The sequence below is a fragment of the Hylobates moloch genome, unplaced genomic scaffold, assembly GCF_009828535.3.
Source record: "Hylobates moloch isolate HMO894 unplaced genomic scaffold, HMol_V3 SCAFFOLD_5, whole genome shotgun sequence".
Lineage (NCBI taxonomy): Eukaryota > Metazoa > Chordata > Mammalia > Primates > Hylobatidae > Hylobates > Hylobates moloch.
Window position 1 is genome coordinate 61,846,803 of NW_026652280.1, and position 20,211 is coordinate 61,867,013.

The following is a 20,211-nucleotide window of genomic DNA, read 5'->3' on the forward strand; positions in this document are numbered from 1 at the left end:
CAATCAAGGAGCCTGATGAGACGTGGTTGCGGGGAAATGGTAGCATTATTATTATATTATTATTTTGAGATGGAATCTCACTCTGTCGCCTAGGCTGGAGTGCAGTGGCGCGATCTTGGCTCACTACAACCTCTGCCTCCCGGGTTCAAATGATTATCCTGCCTCAGCCTCCCGAGTAGCTGGGATTACAGGCTCCTGCCACCACATCCGGCTAATTTTTTTGTAATTTTTAGTAGAGATGGGGTTTTGCCATGTTGGCCCGGCTGGTCACGAACTCCTGACCTCAGGTGATCCACCCGTCTCAACCTCCCAGAGTGCTGGGATTACAGGTGTGAGCCACCACATCCAGCCAGTGACATTATTTTAATTAGACTTTTACGATGCCACTACATGTACTGAAGGTAAAGAATAACACTGTGAATGTAGCATAGACCAGCAGTCCTCTACAAAGGTGATTTTGCCCCTCAGGTGACATTTGGCAGTGTCTCCATGATACTGCTGGCATCTAGTGGGTAGAGACAAGGGATGTTGCTCAGCCTCCTGCAATGAACAGGACACCCCCAGCCACCTCCCGCAACAACAAAGAATTACTGGCCTAAAATGCCAGTAGGGCCAAGGTTGAGAAGCCTGACATAAGACTGAAATGTTACTATCCAACACTTCTCATAATGTCATTTTACGTTCCCTATTGTTGGAGATGCCATATGGGTTTCCATGAAACAAATACAAGGCATGATTACAGGGCATGATTCATGTACCATGGTTTCGACATTAAGACTTGGAGACTACATATATTAAAAGATTATTATTATTGTTATTATGGAGACAGGGTCTTACTCTGTTGCCCAGGCTAGAGTGCAATGGTGTAATCACAGCTCACTGCAGCCTTGACCTCCTGGGCTCTAGCGATCCTCCCACCTCAGCCTCCTGAGTAGCTGGACTTACAGCTATGTGCTACCATGCCTGGCTTTTTTTTTTTCATTTTCTTCATTTTTTTTTTTTTTTTGTAAAGATGGGGTCTTTCTATGTTGCCCAGGCTGGTCTCAGAACTCCTAGGCTCAAGCAATCCTCCCACCTTAGCCTCCCCAAGTGCTGGGATTACAGGCGTGAGCCACCGTGCCAGGCCTGAAAAGATAATTTTTGACAGTCTAATATGAGAACTCAAACATAGATTAGATATAACGTTGTCTATCTGTTTTTCCTTTGATATAGAGAGATGCACTGTACTAAGATATTAATGCTCTAAGGGTGGACTCCAAGGTAAAAAAATAGACCTTGAGCCAGAAAGAAAATTATTTTTGGAATGTATAATAAAGGGAATAAAAATGCTCTCCAGGCTCTTTGCTTTCATACTTCATTCCACACACAATGCCTGGAACTCAGTTTAACAATATAAATGTTTCTGAATAAAATAAAGTAAAATAAAACCCTTAAGAGAATGGCTAAGGCAATGTTTTCGGGGGATTCTCCCCCTCGGATTTTCTGATGAAAAAAGGATTTCTTGTTCTTGTCTCCCTCTAGTGGAAGGGAGAGGAACAACCTTGCAATGAAGCTGATTCTTGCAGTCATTGTAAAAAGGTTTAGGGAAGGTCCTGAAAAATGAAAAGTGCTTACTTTTAAGTCTAGCTTTCTCAGCCGGATCCAGAGCAGCCACGGGCTCGGAAACTCGAGATGGGAAACCTATTCCCGTTTTATTCACAGCTCGAACTCGGAAGATATAGGAACGACCTTCGATCAATCCAGTGACAGGAAAACGAGCAAACTTCACAGGTGTGTCATTGCACTGTGACCAGCTATCTGTGCCCACCTCACACCTAAAGGAATGAGTGTGATTGACAAAAATATTAAAAGAAGTATGGCTTAATGAATATCTCCAGAGCTGCAAAACCTCCCAGTTGTTTCACATCTTCTCCCTGTAAAATATCCAAGTCAGGCTAGCTGGTGAACTGCAGGCACTCCGTTTCACTCAAATGCACTGTGTCTTCTTTACCAAGAGGAAAGAAGCCTCAGGTCCTTCCTGAACTCATAAAAAGCAGGCATCTGAGGGGCCTTGTGTACAAAGCAGAGGGGTTTGGGGATTGCTGGGATAAGCAGATAAATATCTCCAATCTTAGCATTGGAGAAGATCCCCAAACATCTCCCCGGCTGATGCCTTCAATTCTACCATTAGTGACTTCTTTGTCTTCTTTAGGTATTTTCTTTGAAAAACAGAGGTATTATTGAGAAAATTGGCATCTTAAAACCTAACTATTTGCACTGTAGTTTGGAAAAGAGTTCACCATATTTTCTCACTTCATAGTCATTCCATCCTGTGTAGAGGGTAAGAAGGTTATTGTGAAGATGTTTGTTTCTTTAACAGAAGAGACTGATGACAGGTGGAGAGACGCCCAGGCCTGGCAGGGGCAGATCGAGTGGGTACTTGGAAACACTGATTTCCAATTGAGTGCTTTTACAGCAGTTGGTACCTGGGGATGGAGTGGGTCATTCCCAGCAGACAAATATGACAGCTCATATCATGCTGTTGGCCTGATCAACAAAGCTTTAGGGGTTCAACATTTGATTAAATTTTACAGCATTAGGATTAAGCAACTCTTACTTTTTTTATGAGCAGAGTGCTGTACTTTTAGTTCATATCATTTCCCTAGCATGGGCTCCATGTCCAAAATGTGTAATTCCCAAATGATTCTCAGGGGCGTGGGGGTTGCCAGTGGCAGGACAGACGTGGCTGGTGTGGGGGGTTTATCTCCCCTCCTCACAATCACCTTCCTCTCTTTGATATAGACAATAGATAATTTCCTTATGTAAAGTGGAATAGACAACTTCCTCACTTTCCTTATGTAAAGTGCTGTCAAATGTGGCTTCAATCCCTGCCTTCCATCATTTCCCCTAATCCTACTTGGTAGAAATTCTGGAGCTGCTAGGGGTTTGGGGAGGTGGGGCTGTGGCAGAAGCTGATAGGGCCAGGACAATTCTTCCATCTACACTTGTCTCCAGAGCTTCTGCCAGGACTCAGCCTCTTCTCTGTGCAGATACTGCTATGGTGACCCAGTGACACTAGAGCATCCTTCCTAACCTCATGTGGGCAGAAAGAAAAGTGGAACTCACTGCTCCTGGCACTTTCTGCAGCACGCTGGAGCAGAAAGAACACAAACCTACAGCCAGGCTCACATCTGAATTCTAGTTCTGCTAGTTATTACCTGCGTGATCTTAGGCGAGTTAGTGCTTCCTCACTGATATGTGGTCTTGGGCCTCATTTCCTACTTGAAATAATAGCAACGACCTTAAAGGGTGGTTATGGGTTAGTGGTTAATATGAGCGAAGTATTTAGAACAGTGCCATGCACACAGTAAATGCTTAATAAATAATAGCCACAGGCTGGGTATTTTCACTATGACTAAGGCCAGAGGAGAACAAAATGTACTGATTGTCCCTGGCCTTTCACTGGTCAAAGTTTAAAAATCCCTTGGAAATGTGCCAAAGACAATAAAGCACAAAAAAGAATATATCTAAACCTTCACAATTCATCACTACTAAATGATGAAATGTTGTGGAAGCATTATTTCACATAGATGGTTAAATAGTATATAATTTATTAGAAATATTTCTTACAAATAGTTCTGAGCACAATCGCATGTATTTCTATACTGTGAAATTCAACACACCCTTGGTACAAACCCATTGTGCTAATACGACACAGATTATCCGTCTCTATTGATTTCTACAATGAGATTTCAATACTCAAAAATGAAAAGAGAATTGGAGCAATGATCTGAATAGAAACCAAGTCAGAGAACAATGTTATTTAGGCCAAATCTAAACTTGCTGTCTGTATTGTCCACACTCATGTCATAATTAATGTGTAAAGCCCAGTTACTATAAATATCAGAGCCTCTAAGTTTTGCAGAATGTAGACAAGAACTTGTAGATAGTGAATAATTTGCTCCTATTGATTTTTTGTTACTTCTTTGTATAACTTGAAAACACATCCTGCGGTAGAAATAAGACTTTGGTAGTATTACCAAAGTAAATATTCTTAAATTATTGACGTATTAGGAATATGGACATTATGCTGAATTCCAATGATTTCATTTCCAAGGTGGCCTCTATGAGGTCTACAAATTCATAGCATTCTTGCCAAATTAGTGACATAAGCTGGTAGCCAAATTCAAAAAAATTCATCTTTGGAATTTAAGTAAATATTTAATTCACTTTTGGAACTTTTACCTAAATTCCAAATAAGAATTTTTTGAATTTGACTACCAGCTCATATTGCTAATTTGGCAAGAATGCTATGAATTTGTAGACCTCATAGAGGCCACCTTGGAAATGAAATATATATATGTATATATATCTACCTACCTATTTACCTAAGTTCCAAAGATGAATTTTGTGACACTATGATATGAGCTGTCACATTTGTCTGCTAGGGAGTGACCCACTCCATCTGCAGGTACTAACTGCTGTAAAAGCACTCAATTAGAAATCAGCATTTCCAAGTACCTACTCAACACACACACACACACACACACACACCCACACGTATTTATAATGGGTATATATACCCATTATATATATATATATATGTGTAGGTACCATTATATGTATGTGTATATGTGTATGTATGTATATGTGTGTGTAGATATATACACACAGAGAGAGAGAGCGAGAGACTGAGACAGAGACAAATAGAGAAAAAAGAAAGATGAAGAGAGATACAGAAATAGAAACAGGAGGAGAGGAAAGCCAGAAAAGAAAATATTTCCCCTAGAAATGATGGGAGAAATCAGGCATGCATCTCTATGACCAAATAACTGTAATTGATGTTAGCCTAAGCACTAACTTGTCAATAAAATATCCGAGAATAGGACTCCCTCCGTCGACAGCTGGCTGTTTCCAGGAGATGATGATATAATCTTTGTTGGCCTCCAAGCACTTCACATCCAAGGGGGCAGCTGGGGCTCCTTCAATCTCTGCATCAGCATCTGTGGAGACAGAGAAGGATCCCATTAACCCTCTCAGACATGCTGTCAGTCGGCAGACAGAGGTCTCAGCGCACATGCTTCTTACCACATCATCACAGTGGCTCAGTCTTTGGCCCCAATACAGCAAGCATCAAATCTTGCTACTTTTTTTTTTTTTTTTTTGAGAGGGAGTCTCGCTCTGTCACCCAGGCTGGAGGGCAGAGGTGCGATCTCAGCTCACTGCAAGCTCCACCTCCCGGGTTCACGCCATTCTCCTGCCTCAGCCTCCTGAGTAGCTAGGACTATAGGCGCCCACCACCACGCCTGGCTAATTTCTTTTTGTATTTTTGGTAGAGACGGGGTTTCACCGTGTTAGCCAGGATGGTCTCGATCTCCTGACCTTGTGATCCACCCGCCTCGGCCTCCCAAAGTGCTGGGATTACAGGCGTGAGCCACTGCGCCCGGCCAAATCTTGCTATTTGTTGACCAACATAACAATGTGTGTTTTTTACCTTCAGCAGGAAGAACATTGTGTCAGAAAATAGAAAGTGCTCCGAAAAGAATCCATGACCTTTGCCTCATGGTCCTTGCGGCCCAAAGTGTTCCAAAAGAAAATTAATATAGAGATGCTGAAGATTGCATTCAGACAAGTCAGTTGTGCCAGAAAGTCTGTTCTCATGACATTGATTGTGCAATGTTGCTAAGAAAAACTAAGAAAGGCTCCCAAGGGAGACAAATGCCCCTTCTGGAGGCATCCACAAGAAAATACGAGTCATAGAGCTTTGCCAGTCCCTAGGCAAGACACTACCATTTTGAAAGAGAAAACATTCGTTTTAATCAAATGATTGTTACCAAACTGAAGACACTTGGGAAAAGAACTCCAATGCAATACTCACATCTGAGCTTAGTTTATCTGAGTTTAGTAAAAGTCCGGGATAATACAAGAAACAGTACAATCCCTTTTTATGAAATGGGATCCCCTGACCACACAGCCCCTCAGGCACAGCTAAATTAGTGAATCAGGGCTGTTTATAGGAGGGAGAAAAGGGGGAATGAAAATATTCAGTTAGTAACCTTTTAAGTGAGAATAATTAAGACAAGAGGCAGGGTCCCTGGGGGTGGAAGCCCACATTTGCCAATTCCTCCTGGCATTTGACCAATGCTTTCATAAATGGAGTTAGTAGAAGAGGCCGAGACACACAGGAGCCACTCACTCAAGGGAAAGCACCCACGTCGGCCAAACAAACACTTTCTTTCCATATGATCTACATTCTGTAACTCTTATGAGTTACAAGGACATTTGATAACATAGCAGAAATATTTGTCTACTTCTGCATTTAATAGATTTGCATTATCTGTGAAGAGCTCAAGCTACTTGGGTTTTGAACATTCTGTTTCTTGCTCTGTGAACCAGCAGGAAAGCGTCTAGGCAAATATCTCCTGCAGAAGTGCTACAGGAGAATGTAACTAACTCATTGTGCCTGAAACTTAATGCAGAATCTCTACGTGCCACTCAATGGGAAATGAGCATTTTGATGAGGAGACACTTCTTTCTTTCTCCCTCCCTTCCTCCCTCCCTCCCTCCTTTCCTCCCTCCCTCCCTTCCTTCTATCTTTCTTTCTTTTCTTTTCTTTTTGAGACGGAGTCTCACTCTGTCACCCAGGCTGGAGTGCAGTGCCACGATCTCGGCTCACTGCAAGCTCCGCCTCCCAGGTTCATGCCATTCTCCCTCCTCAGTCTCCCGAGTAGCTGGGACTACAGGCGTGCACCACCTAAGCCTGGCTAATTTTTTTTGTATTTTTAGTAGAGATAGGGTTTCACCGTATTAGCCAGGATGGTCTCGAACTCCTGACCTTGTGATCCGCCCGCCTCGGCCTCTCAAAGTGCTGGGATTACAGGCATGAGCCACCACGTCTGGCGAGACACTTCTTTCCTTCCAGGCTTTCAGAGCACTGGATGGCGGAGAGTGGGGCTGCTGATGGCAAAGGCAGAGCAGAGCTGCAGAGGAGGTGGGGATGCTGAGGCTGACATGCTTGGGCTGCAAAAGAGGCATTGCTAGAAAGCCATCAGCTACAAGGGGGACAGCTGGCAACCTCTAGCCATGTCCTTTTGCTAATGGCCTATAGCACAACAACCAGGAGCCCCTGCATTGATACAGCAGGGTTCAGTGAGCTGGACATCCATGGCATAGATGCACGATGGCAGGAATATGCTGTAATGGAGCCTGGCAGACAGCAGGCATTCAGGGAGCCATTGTTCAGCATTTGTATAGCATTGCTTGGAACTGAGGTGGGCTTGACAATCTTCCAAGTTACTCAGGCATTCATTCTCTCATTCATTCATTCACTCATTCATTCATTCAGTACTCTTCTAGGTGTTAACTGCAAAAGTTAAAAAACAAGGATCCTAGCTGGGTGCAGTGGGTCATGCCTGTAATCCTAGCACTTTGGGTAGATGACTTGAGCCTAGGAATTCAAGAGCAGCCTGGGCAACATGGTGAGACCCTGTCTCTATGCATTTAAAAAAAAATAGCCAGGTGTGGTAGTGCGGGCCTATGTTTCCAATTACTTGAGAGGCTGAGGGAAGAGGATTGCTTGAGCCTGGGAGGTAGAGGCTGCAGTGAGCTATGATCGCGCCACTATACTCCAGCCTGGGTGACAGAGCAAGACCTTGTCTCCAAAAATAGTAATAATAATAATCCTTCTTTTTCTCAAGAAGCTACAACATAGTGTGAGAAACAAAACATACTTGGGATGACAAGAGGCAGCTGTGAAGCAAGGAAACATAGTATTTGGCTTCTAGCAGCTGCTACACAGTGTGGGGCCCACAGCACCCTTCTGACAACATTAATCCTCTTCTACGCCTCTGCCCTTCCCTCTCCCAGCCCTCCAAGTAGCCAAACTTTTTGTAAGTTTGATTATTAGATCAAAGATTAGCCTACTACTCTTTATATTTTGACCTCTGACACAGACTATTAATAACTTTTTGCAAAATGTAAGTAATTCTATTGTCTTTATTGTAAAAGTATTATATATATTTTATATGAACTATATGATAATCAAAAAATATGTAAAAATCCCTTTTTTATAACCCAGAGATAACTACTATTAACATATTGGCCTAAATCTTTCTAGACTTTTATTCTATATTTATAAACTCAGAAATGATTATTTTTGAAACAAAGTGATTGTACTATATAGTTTCATGTAAGCTGTTTTTTCTTGATATATTTCCATATCAATATATGTGGGTAGACATTGGTTTTCATTGCTGTGTGGTATGTCACGGTTTCATGGAGCATCTATTATACTTTATTCTACAGCTTGCATATTGGTGAATATCTATATTTCTTCTAATTTTTCCCCAAACATTTTTTTCACCTCTGTCCCCTTAGTTCTTAGAACTAGAATTGTTGGAAATGTGTGTTTTTGATATTTAGTGGCAAAGACCCTGAGAAAAGTTGAACTAATTTATACTCACCAGTCACTGTAGCAGTGCCTGTTCCTCCATTCTTTTACCCCAGTGGATTTCAAAAAACTTTAAATCTTTTCAGTATGATAGGAAAAACAATCTCATTTCAATTTTCTTTCTTTCTTTCTTTCCTTTTTTGAGATAGGGTCTCACTCTGTGGCCCAGGCTGGAGTGCAGTGAGGCAATCATAGCTCACTGTGGCTTTGATCTCCCAGGCTCAAGCCCTCCTCCCTCTTCAGCCTCCCAAGTAGCTAGGATTATAAGCATACTCCACTATACCCAGCTAATTTTTTTATTTTTTGTAGAGACAGGGTCTCACTATGTTGCCCAGGCTGGTTTTGAACTCCTGGGCTCAAGTGATCCTCCCACCTGGGCCTCCCAAAGTGCTGGGATTACCAGCATGAGCCACTGTGTCCAGCCTCATTTCAATTTTCATTGTTTTGATTGCTAATGAAAATTTTTTCATATACTTATTTGCCATTTTCAATTCTTCTTTCATGACATTTTAATGACATCCTTTATCACTTTATTATTTCTCTGTCTCTTTCTCTCTGCATGAGAGAGAGCGAGAGAAACAGAGAGTGTGAAAAAAAGAAAAGAGAAAGAGAAGGAAAGAATATATCAAAGCCTCAAAGAATATGTAATAAAATTATAACACTGGATACCTGTGGGTGGTAGACTTATGGACGGCTTTACTTTTTTTTTTTTTTTTTTTTTTTTTTGAGACGGAGTCTCGCTCTGTCGCCCAGGCTGGAGTGCAGCGGCGCAATCTCGGCTCACTGCAAGCTCCGCCTCCTGGGTTCGCGCCATTCTCCTGCCTCAGCCTCTCCGAGTAGCTGGGACTACAGGCGCCCGCCACCACGCCCGGCTAATTTTTTTTGTATTTTTAGTAGAGACGGGGTTTCACCGTGGTCTTGATCTCCTGACCTCGTGATCCGCCCACCTGGGCCTCCCAAAGTGCTGGGATTACAAGCGTGAGCCACCGCGCCCGGCCGGCTTTACTTTTTGTTTGTTAAATTTATATTATCTATTTTTTTCACAATGAACACATATTATCTATGTAATAAAATCTTGGCCAAATGCGTACAGCTCTTTACAATGTGTTTCTGCAGACATATGGTGCTTTATACACTGATCATTCTGGTGTGGAAGCTGTTTTCTAAGCTGTAAGAGTATCAGAGCTCCAGAACAATGCCCTGAAGTGACCTCGTGCAGCTCAATGAATACAAAGCTTGTTAAAAAATAAAATATTATTTAAACAATGGCAGTTTCTTACAAAGTTAAACACAAATTTACCATATGACCTAGCAATTTCACTTGTAGGTAGATACCCAAGAGAAATGAAGATATAGGCCTATAAATATGAACACACATGTTTATAATAACCAAAGAGTGAAAACAATCGCACTGTCCATCAGCGGGTGAACGTATAGGCAAAAGAATGCATATCCATGTATTGGAATGCAATTTAATAAGAAAAAGGAACAATATGTGTTACAACATGAATGAACCTCAAAACATGTAAAGCCAAAGAAGGCTGACATAAAAAACCATAGAGATCCAGAAATGTCCAGAAAGACAAATCTATAGAGATAGAAAGTGAATTAGTAGTTGCGGGAGACTAGACTGGGTATGGGAGAGGGAAAGAGGGAGGAGAAATCTTTTTAGGGTGATGTAAATTTTCTTTCTTTTCCTTCTTTCCTTCCTTCCTTCCTTCCTTCCTTCCTTCCTTCCTTCCTTCCTTCCTTCTCTCCTTCTCTCCTTCCCTCCTTCCTTCCCTGCCTGCCTGCCTTCCTTCCCTCTCTCCCTCTCTTTTTTCCTCTCCTTCCCCTTCTCCTTCTCCTTCTCCTTCTTCTTCTTCTTCTCCTCCTCCTCCTTCTTCTTCTTCTCCCTTCCCTTCCCTTCCTTTCCTTCTTTTCTTCTTCTTCTCTCTCTCTTTTTTCCTCCTTTTTTTTGAGACAGGGTCTTGTTCTGTCACCCAGGCTGGAGTGCAGTGCTGCAATCACCACTCATTGCAGCCTCAACTTCTTGGGCTCAAGCAATCCTCCCACCTCAGCCTCCTGAGTGGCTGGGACTACAGGCATGCACCACACCCAGCTAACTGTTTTCAGTTTTTGTAGAGATGGGGTCTTGCTATGTTGCCCAGGCTGGTCTCAAACTCCTGGGCTCAAGAGATCCTCCTATCTTGGCCTCCCAAAGTGCTGGGATTACAGGCATGAGCCATTGTACCTGGTCAAAATTTTCTAAAAGTGGAGTGTGGGTAATGGTTGCCCAACTCTGTAAATATACTAAAAAGCACCAAATTGTATACTTAACATGAGTGAACTTTATGGTATGTAAATTATATCTCAAAAATACGCTTTTAAAAACCTAATATATATCATTTAAAATAAATTTATAAGTGAAATCTTTTTCTAAAGATTGTAAAATTCACAATGCAATTGCTGAAATTTACCTTTCCAATTTTGCCTTTTCCATTTATCTTTTTGATTCTCTCACATCAACCTCTGATAAACTGAGAATCTTTCCATTTCCTTAATTTGTGGACTTGAAAACTGGCTTAAGTATAAATTTTAAATTGGAACACCTTCGTCCCATCCGTAGTTAGTAATGTGAAGTCTGGCCTAAACCTGGCAAAGAGGCACCATTCTGGGTGTGGGCACTGAGAAATGTTGAGGAACCCTAGACTGGGTCAGGATTCCCAGAAAAAGTTCACAAAGGAAGGACCACAGCATGACAAAGATTTTTGGAATAGCCAGCGATGTTCTCTGGCTCTGGTAAAACAACGGAAAGCAGAAGCAAAGACTTAGCTTAGTTCATCCTCATCTAGCCAGGTTGATCCTGGTGATTTGGCTAAACGAACACACTTGCCAATTGCAGTGTGTCCGTTCTTACTGCAATTTTCCCAGAAGGTCAGCTCCTGTCTTCCCTGACGATATAGACATTTTCATGATGCCTTTGTGGTGGAGAAAGCCTGATATGCTTTTCAGATGTTTAGATATTCAGATATCTATACCAGTTGCCGGTCTGGGACAGAATTCAATGGTCATTTTTACTGTTCAATGCTGATGTGGTATGGCCTGCTAACTGTCCCCAGTAATCATTCTTCCTGCTTCCTTTTAGTACTAGGATCCCTGAGTGTTAGCAGAAAACATGGCTGGCTAACAAGACAGTACATCCTAGCTCCCCTCACTGTGAAGTGTCTGCGTGTGCTAAGTGTGCACCAAGCAGAGGTGACGAGGGCAATTCCGCCTCTGCCGCACCACTCCCTTTCTTTCCCCTTCCCATAGGCTGGGATGGGAACCTGGGACAGTACCCCAGGGCACAGTGCAGTAACAACATAGAGGGGACCTGGGAAGAGGCATCTGGATCATACCCAACTTTCACATACAGGAGAGAAACAAACCTTTTTTTATTTCATTTCAGCAGCTTAGTCTAGATCCTAATTACAATCCTGGGTTAGCCATTGGAAGACCTATAATCTAGTTCCACTTCTGCTTCTAATTAACTGAAGTTTTTGGTAAATAATGGTACTTTTTTGAACCTCAGTTTCTGCATCTTAAAATTAAGGGGTTGTACTAGGATGAGAATTCTAACATTTTTGAGCCATCGACCCCTTTGACAAGCCAGTAAAGCCTAGAGGTCCCTCTGAGAGTAATGCTTTTTTTTTTTTTTTTTTTTTTTGAGACAGAGTCTGGCTCTGTCCCCCAGGCTGGAGTGCAGTGGCACCATCTCGGCTCACTGCAAGCTCCGCCTCCCGGGTTCACGCCATTCTCCTGCCTCAGCCTCCCGAGTAGCTGGGACTACAGGCGCCCGCCACCACGCCCTGCTAATTTTTTTGTATTTTTAGTAGAGACAGGGTTTCACTACGTTGGCCAGGATGGTCTCGAACTCCTGACCTCGTGATCTGCCCACCTCAGCCTCCCAAAGTGCTAGGATTACAGGCTTGAGCCACCGTGCCCGGCCGAGAGTAATGCATTTAAACACATAAAATAAAACGCATGTGATTACCAAAAAACCTAAATATATTGAAATACAGTTCTAATCATAGACCCTTTGGAAGTCTGTGGATCCCAGTTGAGTACTCAAAATGTTTATGAGTTTATGATTCTGTTTAGTGTATGACAGATAAAAATGAGCTAGTCTACCTGCATTGTTTATATTTTAAATTTTCTCTATATTATGATGCTTTAACATCTTAGACACCTTTGTGGCTAAGGAGGGCCTGCCTTCCTGAGGCGAGCCAATTCTTAGGGCCTAGAGGGGAGCGTGACTGATATGCAAACTAGCCACTTCAGCCACACCTCCTTTATCTGGCCTGTAGAACCTGGGAAGCAATATTGGTCTGCCTTAATCATCCCTGGGGCCAGGTTCCAGGCAAGTAGGGACCACAGCTGTAACTTACAGTCTACTGAAATTATTTGAACTAGCCAATCCTAACTTGTTTACTTGCCCTGCTTTCCCTTCCCAAGGAAACTCTAATAAAGGGCTTGGTCTAGGCACTCCTTAGCTCCTCCTGCCCCTTCTGACTCATGACTGACACTGGCACTTTCCCATGTGGCCCAGCTGTTCCTGTTCTAGGACCTGTGAATATTATAAACATTGTTTTCTTGTGCCTCTCCTGGATCTCTTCTTATGACTGCACCTGACTAATCATCCCATAAAAAAACACAGAACACTACCCTGGTAGCCTAAAAGTGCTAATGGTCTTCCCAAGTGCTAGGATCCTGTGGAGGAATAATATTCCACATGTACATATCCAATCCATTTAAGACACCACCGAAAAGGCCGGGTGCGGTGGCTCACACCTGTAATCCCAGCACTTTGGGAGACCGAAACCGGTGGATCACAAGGTCAGGAGATCGAGACCATCCTGGCTAACATGGTGAAACCCCATCTCTACTAAAAATACAAAAAAATTAGCCAGGCGTGATGGTGGGCGCCTGTAGTCCCAGCTACTCGGGAGGCTGAGGCAGGAGAATGGCGTGAACCCGGGAGGCAGAGCTTGCAGTGAGCCGAGATCAAGCCACTGCACTCCAGCCTGGGTGACTGAGTGAGACTCCCTCTCAAAACAAAAAACAAAAAACCACACACCACTGAAAAAAAGAAAGACTCCTAAAGTCAACAATTTTGGTTTGTCTCAAGAATTAAGCTGAAACCCCTTGCTTCCTAGTTCATCAAAACAGAGGCTATAAAGTTCAGTTATGGGCCGAGGGACCTGAAATGAAATAATACATTTACTCTCTGAAATACATATTAAAGACTTACACCCAAAATAATAGATCCCTCTTTTGCAGCAGCTTCCTTAAACTGAGATGGCTGGTATCATTAGGATTTAGCATCTCCACCTGAACAGTCATAGGGAACTGTACTAGTGGCTCCCTGAAGATGAAGAAAGTCCTGATAACAATGATGGAAACATGGTCTGGAAAATGGTGACTTTTGAGTTGGTGCCCTCAGGGCCCACCTTTTACACTAGGTCTACTTTTTTTTGTTTTTGTTTTGAGACAGGGTCTCACTCTGTCACCCAGACTGGGTGTCACCCAGGCTCATGGCACAATCTCAGCCAACTGGAACTTCCGCCTGCCAGGCTCAAGCCATCCTCCCACTCCAGCCTCCCAAGTAGCTGAGACTACAAGTGTGCACCACCATGCCCGGCTAATTTTTTGTATTTTTTGCAGAGATGGGATTTTACCATGTTGCCCAGGCTGGTCTTGAACTCCTGAGCTCAAGTGATCCACACATCTCAGCTTCCTAAAGTGCTGGGATTACAGGCGTGAGCCCCGGGCCTAGGTCTATTTTATTGGAAACGAATATATTCTTATTCAATGTAATCTGCAAGAATTTCCTTTTTCTTTTCTTTCTTTCTTTTGTTTTGTTTTGTTTTGTTTTGTTTTGTTTTTTGAGACGGGGTCTTGTTCTGTCACCCAGGCTGGAGTGCAGTGGTGCAATCACAGCTTGCTGCAGTCTTGACCTCTCGGGCTTGAGTGATCCTCCCTCTTCAGCCTCCCAAGTAGCTGGGACCACAGGTGCATGCCACCATGCCCAGCTAATTAAAAAAATTTTTTTTTTGTAGAAATGAGTTCTCGCCTATGTTACTAGTCTGGTCTTGAATCCCTGGGTTCAAGAGATCCTCCCACCTTGGCCTCCCAAAGTGCTGGGATTACAGGCGTGAGACATTGCACCCTGCCAGAATTTTGAAATGACTCTTCCATCATTATGAAACATGTTTGAACGGTTTTGTAATCAAAAACTGCTTTGGCTTCAGTGTACTAAATATTGTTAGGTGTTTTGTTTTTTGCTAGGACTTACCTCGAACAAAGACATAAGCACTATATTGTTCATAATATTCTCCCATCCGTACACGGATTGTATAGAGGCCTTCATCTTCTTTGTTGAGATGGGAAAATGTCAGTGTTGCCCGCTCTCCACTCCAAAGTGTTTGCACCCATTTTGATGGAGAAAGAGGTACTCCTAGAAATATTTTAAAAGTAAGCAAATTAACTTATTTTTGTTTTATAACTTCCTTCTTGTCTCCCCTCCATTCCTCTCCTTAGCCTTTTCTATAATGAAAGTAATTTAACTACTAGAGGAAGTCTCTAGGACTTTGAGCCGTCCTGATATGTTTACATTGGTAAAAATACTGGACCAAAAGTAAGGGGATCAGGGGCAGACACATAATCTGCAGGAGCCTCGCGTAAAATTACATTACATGGCCCCTTGTTCAAAAAGCAGAGAAAAAGTGCAATTAAAGGTGCTAAAATATGTCTTATTCCTTTAAAAATATTTTATTACTTATGGTAATGTAATAGGGGTAATAAAAGTTGCAAAAAATTGTATTTTGGTGCCATAATTGTATATGTAATCAATAATAATACATTACTAGTAAGAGACCTTGATTGATAATAAGATATTGCTGGTCTGCTTTTCTGCAAATTCATTTATTAGTCATCAAAATTTATACTTTTAGCAACTTCATTTTAAATCAATATAATCAAAAGCAACATCAGTAACTCTTTATAAATGCAAGCTCACGAATGAGTTTCCATAATTTTTTTAGAAGGAGCTTTCTGCTGATGTAACTGTTATCAGAGCTGTTAAGAAAGTTACATAGGCTATGACAACATTGGGTTAACTTTCTGAGAAAGTATTTCAAAATATAAATTTTAGTAATCTAGAACTGATGACTCCAGATTCTAGAACCTAGAATAGAGGTACAATCTAGAATCTAGAATAAATGGACAATTATTCTAAAAAGATTTAACTCTTCATACAAATCAGTTTCATGTAAATCTCAATTTAATTTTAAGTGTGAATTTATACAGTTTCATTTTAATGCTTTGTCCAATATAGCTTTAACCTATGGAGGTGATACTACAAGCCGAACATGATTTCATGATTTGTATAAAATTCAGGATGCCTGTTTATGTATTCTATTACTGTATCTTCAATTATAAGTGGTAATTTTAAAACTGTCTTCCTTGTTAATAATAGGCTCATCCAAAGTTTCATATGAAAATGTTCTTTTCCATCAAATGCTACAATCTTTAAATTTAACTTCTAATTCTAAGCCTCAAAACCAGAAATTCGAACCTCCTTGAAGAATTCTAATAACTGCCTTATTCGCTTTATTGCAGTGTCTACATGTACACTTTTATAATATTTTACTGACAAAATTTACTGTCCTATTGCCAACAGTTCCTGTCCCCATGCTCAGGCCAGGAGTTAATATTTGTGCAGATCCCACAGAGCTGAGTTCTGGGGAAAGCTGGGCAAGCTGGCCCCACGCTGTGTGTCCCTATGCTGCCTCCACGCTGAGCCCCTTCTCTCCTCTGCAGCCATGGGACCCATCACCACGGCTACTGCTGCTGGTGCCACCACCATTGCTAATTCCAGTCTGGCCCTAGTTCCTGGTCTCTGCCATCACCTTGGAATGCCATGGTGCCACAGACTGCCCCAAGTGCTCATGTGCACAACTGAAGACCACACCTGCGGCTTGGTGCTCACACTGCCTACTACCCACTGTCCACTGTGCCCGGGAGCCAGCACCTACATGTGTCTGCACTGCTATTCCCATATTTCCTCTGATCATGTGCATGTGCCATAGTCCCATTGGACTCCATGTATAAAACACAAGATCAAAGATAAAGTGATTATGAACTTCAAGGGGGTGACAGCAGAGCATTAAATGAAGCCCAGATCTCTTGGTCCTATAAAATGGCACCGTTCACAGGCCCAAAAAGTCATCTATGGAGAGGACCTATATTTCAGTCTGATCTCTTTCTATCTCGTTTTTTTTTTTTTTTTTTAATTTGAGGCAGCATCTCGCTCTGTCACCCAGGCTAGAGTGCAGTGGTGTGATCTCAGCTCATTGCAACCTCTGCCTCCCAGGTTCAAGCGATTATCATGCCTCAGCCTCCCGAGTAGCTGGGATTACAGGCATGCGCCACCATGCCTGGCTAATTTTTTTTTTTTTTTTTTTTTTTAGTAGATATGGGGCTTTACCAGGTTGGCCAGGCTGGTCTCAAACTCCAGACCTCAAGTGATCTGCCCACCTTGGCCTCCCAAAGTGCTGGGATCACAGGCCTGAGCCACTGTGCCCAGCTCAGTCTGATCTCTTTAACTAACTAATTATGTAACTTTCAGGGAAATTACTTAACCTCTCTGTGCTTTTGTTTTTTACCTGAACAAAATGGAGTTTGAATAATAAATAGTCATACAAATAATAATAATAAAGTAACTTATAGGACAATACCACAAGGCATTATCATTAACTATTTTTTCTTTCATTTTTCTGCATTTTTCCAAAATTTATCTTCTAAAACAATTAAACAGAAAAATTATACGATAATCTTACTAGTACACTACTAAATGTGTCTGGAATTTTAAAGTTTTTAAGAGCTTTAAAATATAATCATCTCTATAAATAAACCAAGAGAAAACTTTAAGATAAATTAAAAGGGATGATGAAAGTCCCTAGGCCTTATTCATTACTCTCTCCACGACACATCTTCTATTAGCTAGGAGCTAGCATGGGCCTCGCAGATATGTATGTATGGGCAAATTCAATTTCTTAAATTTCAATGCTGTTTTCAATACCTAGGCATAAAGGGAGGCAGACAAGTCAGAGAAAGTACAGATTTTCTCCGGAGGCTTTTTATCTGTGTTAGACCTAATACAGACAATATAAAAGAAGGCACATGGTAGTTAAAAGATCTCCAGGCTTAGAGTAAACACCAGCAGGTCTGGAGGTCTCCCGTGGCAAGAATTTGATTGTGTGATGTGGGGCAATCCCTTATTCTCTTCAGACAGTTTCTATATCTTGGTCTATTCTATGAGATACTCTAGTATAGAAACAGTGTATTTGGACCTAAGATTTATTGTTATTTTATTTTATGTTTTTTGTTTTGTTTGTTTTGTTTTGAGAAGGAGTCCCGCTCTGTTGCCCAGGCTGGAGTGCAATGGCGCAATCTTGGCTCACTGCAACCTCTGCCTTCTGAGTTCAAGCGATTCCCCTGCCTCAGCCATGCAAGTAGCTGGGACTACAGGTGTGCGCCACCACGCCCAGCTAATTTTTGTATTTTTTGGTAGAGACAGGGTTTCACCATGTTGGCCAGGCTGGTCTCAAACTCCTGACCTCAGGTGATCTGCCCACCTCAGCCTTCCAAAGTGCTGGGATTACAGGTGTGAGCCACTGTGCCTGGCCTATTGTTATTTTAGAAATAGCATTATTTTTTAAGCCCAATGCTTCAACTCATCAACTTGTTTTGATAGCTTTTTCGTTTTGTTTTGCTTTGATTGGGTTTTACCTGGAGTGTTACTTTAAATATACTTTAACCCAAATGGAGTTTAAAAAGGGGAAATTAAATCCTTATTTCTTTCTCACACCAAACTATCATGGCTCTAGGCCCTTTTGAAGCAAAGTGAGATTGAATTGTGATTTAAAGCCAGAGTCAGAGGAACTGACAATGGAAGGATTTTCTTTCTGTTCTACCAACCTGTTATAATATGATGTAAAGCAAAAGGATCATTTTATTTATTTTTGTGTCCTTCAGGGACATCAGTAGAACTTGGATATATTGCATGCAGAATATACTTATCAAAAATTTCAAAATTATAAAAAGCCTTTAATACGTTAAAACAAAAGTACCAGAGTCTGAAATTCTTCTGAATGTACTCTTCTGGTTAATTAATAATAATATCAGGATTTTATTGTTTCATAAGGTTATGTTTTTTAAAGTTACATACCATTTTTGTGGTATAAATAAGTCTATGAGGATGGGTATTTTACCAAATGGATTAACTTACAAAATGAATATACTTTTTTTTTTTTTGAGACAGTCGCTCTGTCGCCCAGGCGGAGTACAATGGCACCATCTCCACTCACTGCAACCTCTGCCTTCTGGGTTCAAGTGATTCTCCTGCCTCAGCCTCCTGAGTAGCCGGGATTACAGGTGCACACCACCACACCTGGCTAATTTTCGTGTTTTTAGTAGAGACGGGGTTTGGTCATGTTGGCCAGGCTGGTCTCAAACTTCTGACCTCAGGTTATCCGCCCATCTCAGCCTCCCAAAGTGCTGAGATTACAGGCATGAGCCACCACGCCCAGCAGAATATACATTCTTTATGATTCGTTCCACATCTTACTTGTTAAAAGGAAAATATCATCTCCACAAATATGAAAGTGTTGCTACTTTGCTACACATGTAAAAACCTTTTAATCGTGTAAAGGTAGTCCCTTCTAACTTTCAGATTCCACCAGCTCCGATAAACAGATCTGCAATCTGATCTACAACCTTCTTCAAATAAGAACCTAAGTGAGCATTCATTGTAAAGACTCACCATTTCTGTACCACTGGATCTCTGGCTGGAAATGTTTAATGTCAGGAGTGATGACAACACGACAGCCTAGACTCATTGTCTCTCCCTCTCTCCCAAAAGACACATCAAATTTGTCATCAAAGTGGATCTCAAACTTGGATGCATAACCATACGGGGTCACACCAACTGGGTACAAAAATAACAAATATCAGTAATTTTTTTCTTCATCAAAGAGGCACAAGCATTTTAATAAGCACAGGCAGAAAGCAGTCACAGCAAAAAAAAAAAAAAAAAAATGAACAAATGAGCAAATGATTTAACTGGGTCAAAATGAAACTCTATATAAGAAGTATTTAGAACATATGCATATATCATTTGTATGGAAATTCTTGCTTCATTGGTTATATAAGCTAAATGCTTATTTTTATTATTGTAATGAATAGAATTTAAAGGGTCAGGTTTAATGTCTTAAATGCAAATTAATACCACATTTAGCCTAGACTTAAATCTTTAGCTGCAAAATATGCACTTTGTAATTTTAGATGTTGAGTTAAACTCTACTGCTTGTACTCTTGGGACAAAATAGCCATATCCATTATTCATAAAAATGGAGTTTTTCATCTGACAAGGGATTAATAACCAGAATATATAAGAAGCCCAAAGTACTCAATAGCAAAAAATTCAAGTAATCCAATTTAAAAATGAGCAAAAGATCTAAATAGACATTTCTAAAAAGAAGACATACAAATGGCCAACCGGTATATGGAAAAATGCTCAACATCACATGAGAGAAATGCAAATCAAAATGACAATGAGATATCATTTCACCCCAATTAAAATGTATCCAAAAGACAGGCAATAACGCTGACAAAGATGTGGAGAAAAGGAAATCCTCTTAAGCTGTTGGTGGGAATGTAAATTAGCACAACCACTATGGAGAACAGTATGGAGGTGCCTC

The 20,211-nt window shown here is 41.4% G+C and overlaps 1 protein-coding gene across 2 annotated transcripts in view; it reads right to left on the minus strand.

Moving 5' to 3' along the window:
• Positions 1-20,211, minus strand: part of MYOM1 (myomesin 1) — a 152,268-nt gene that overhangs the window by 87,347 nt on the left and 44,710 nt on the right. For both annotated transcript variants that reach the window (XM_058438577.1, XM_032152705.2), the window contains exons 8-11: positions 19,275-19,439; positions 14,745-14,906; positions 4,841-4,982; positions 1,615-1,814 (exon numbers count right to left, since the gene is read on the minus strand). In XM_058438577.1, the coding sequence (XP_058294560.1) occupies positions 1,615-1,814; positions 4,841-4,982; positions 14,745-14,906; positions 19,275-19,439 (669 nt within the window). The remainder of the gene's footprint in view (positions 1-1,614; positions 1,815-4,840; positions 4,983-14,744; positions 14,907-19,274; positions 19,440-20,211) is intronic.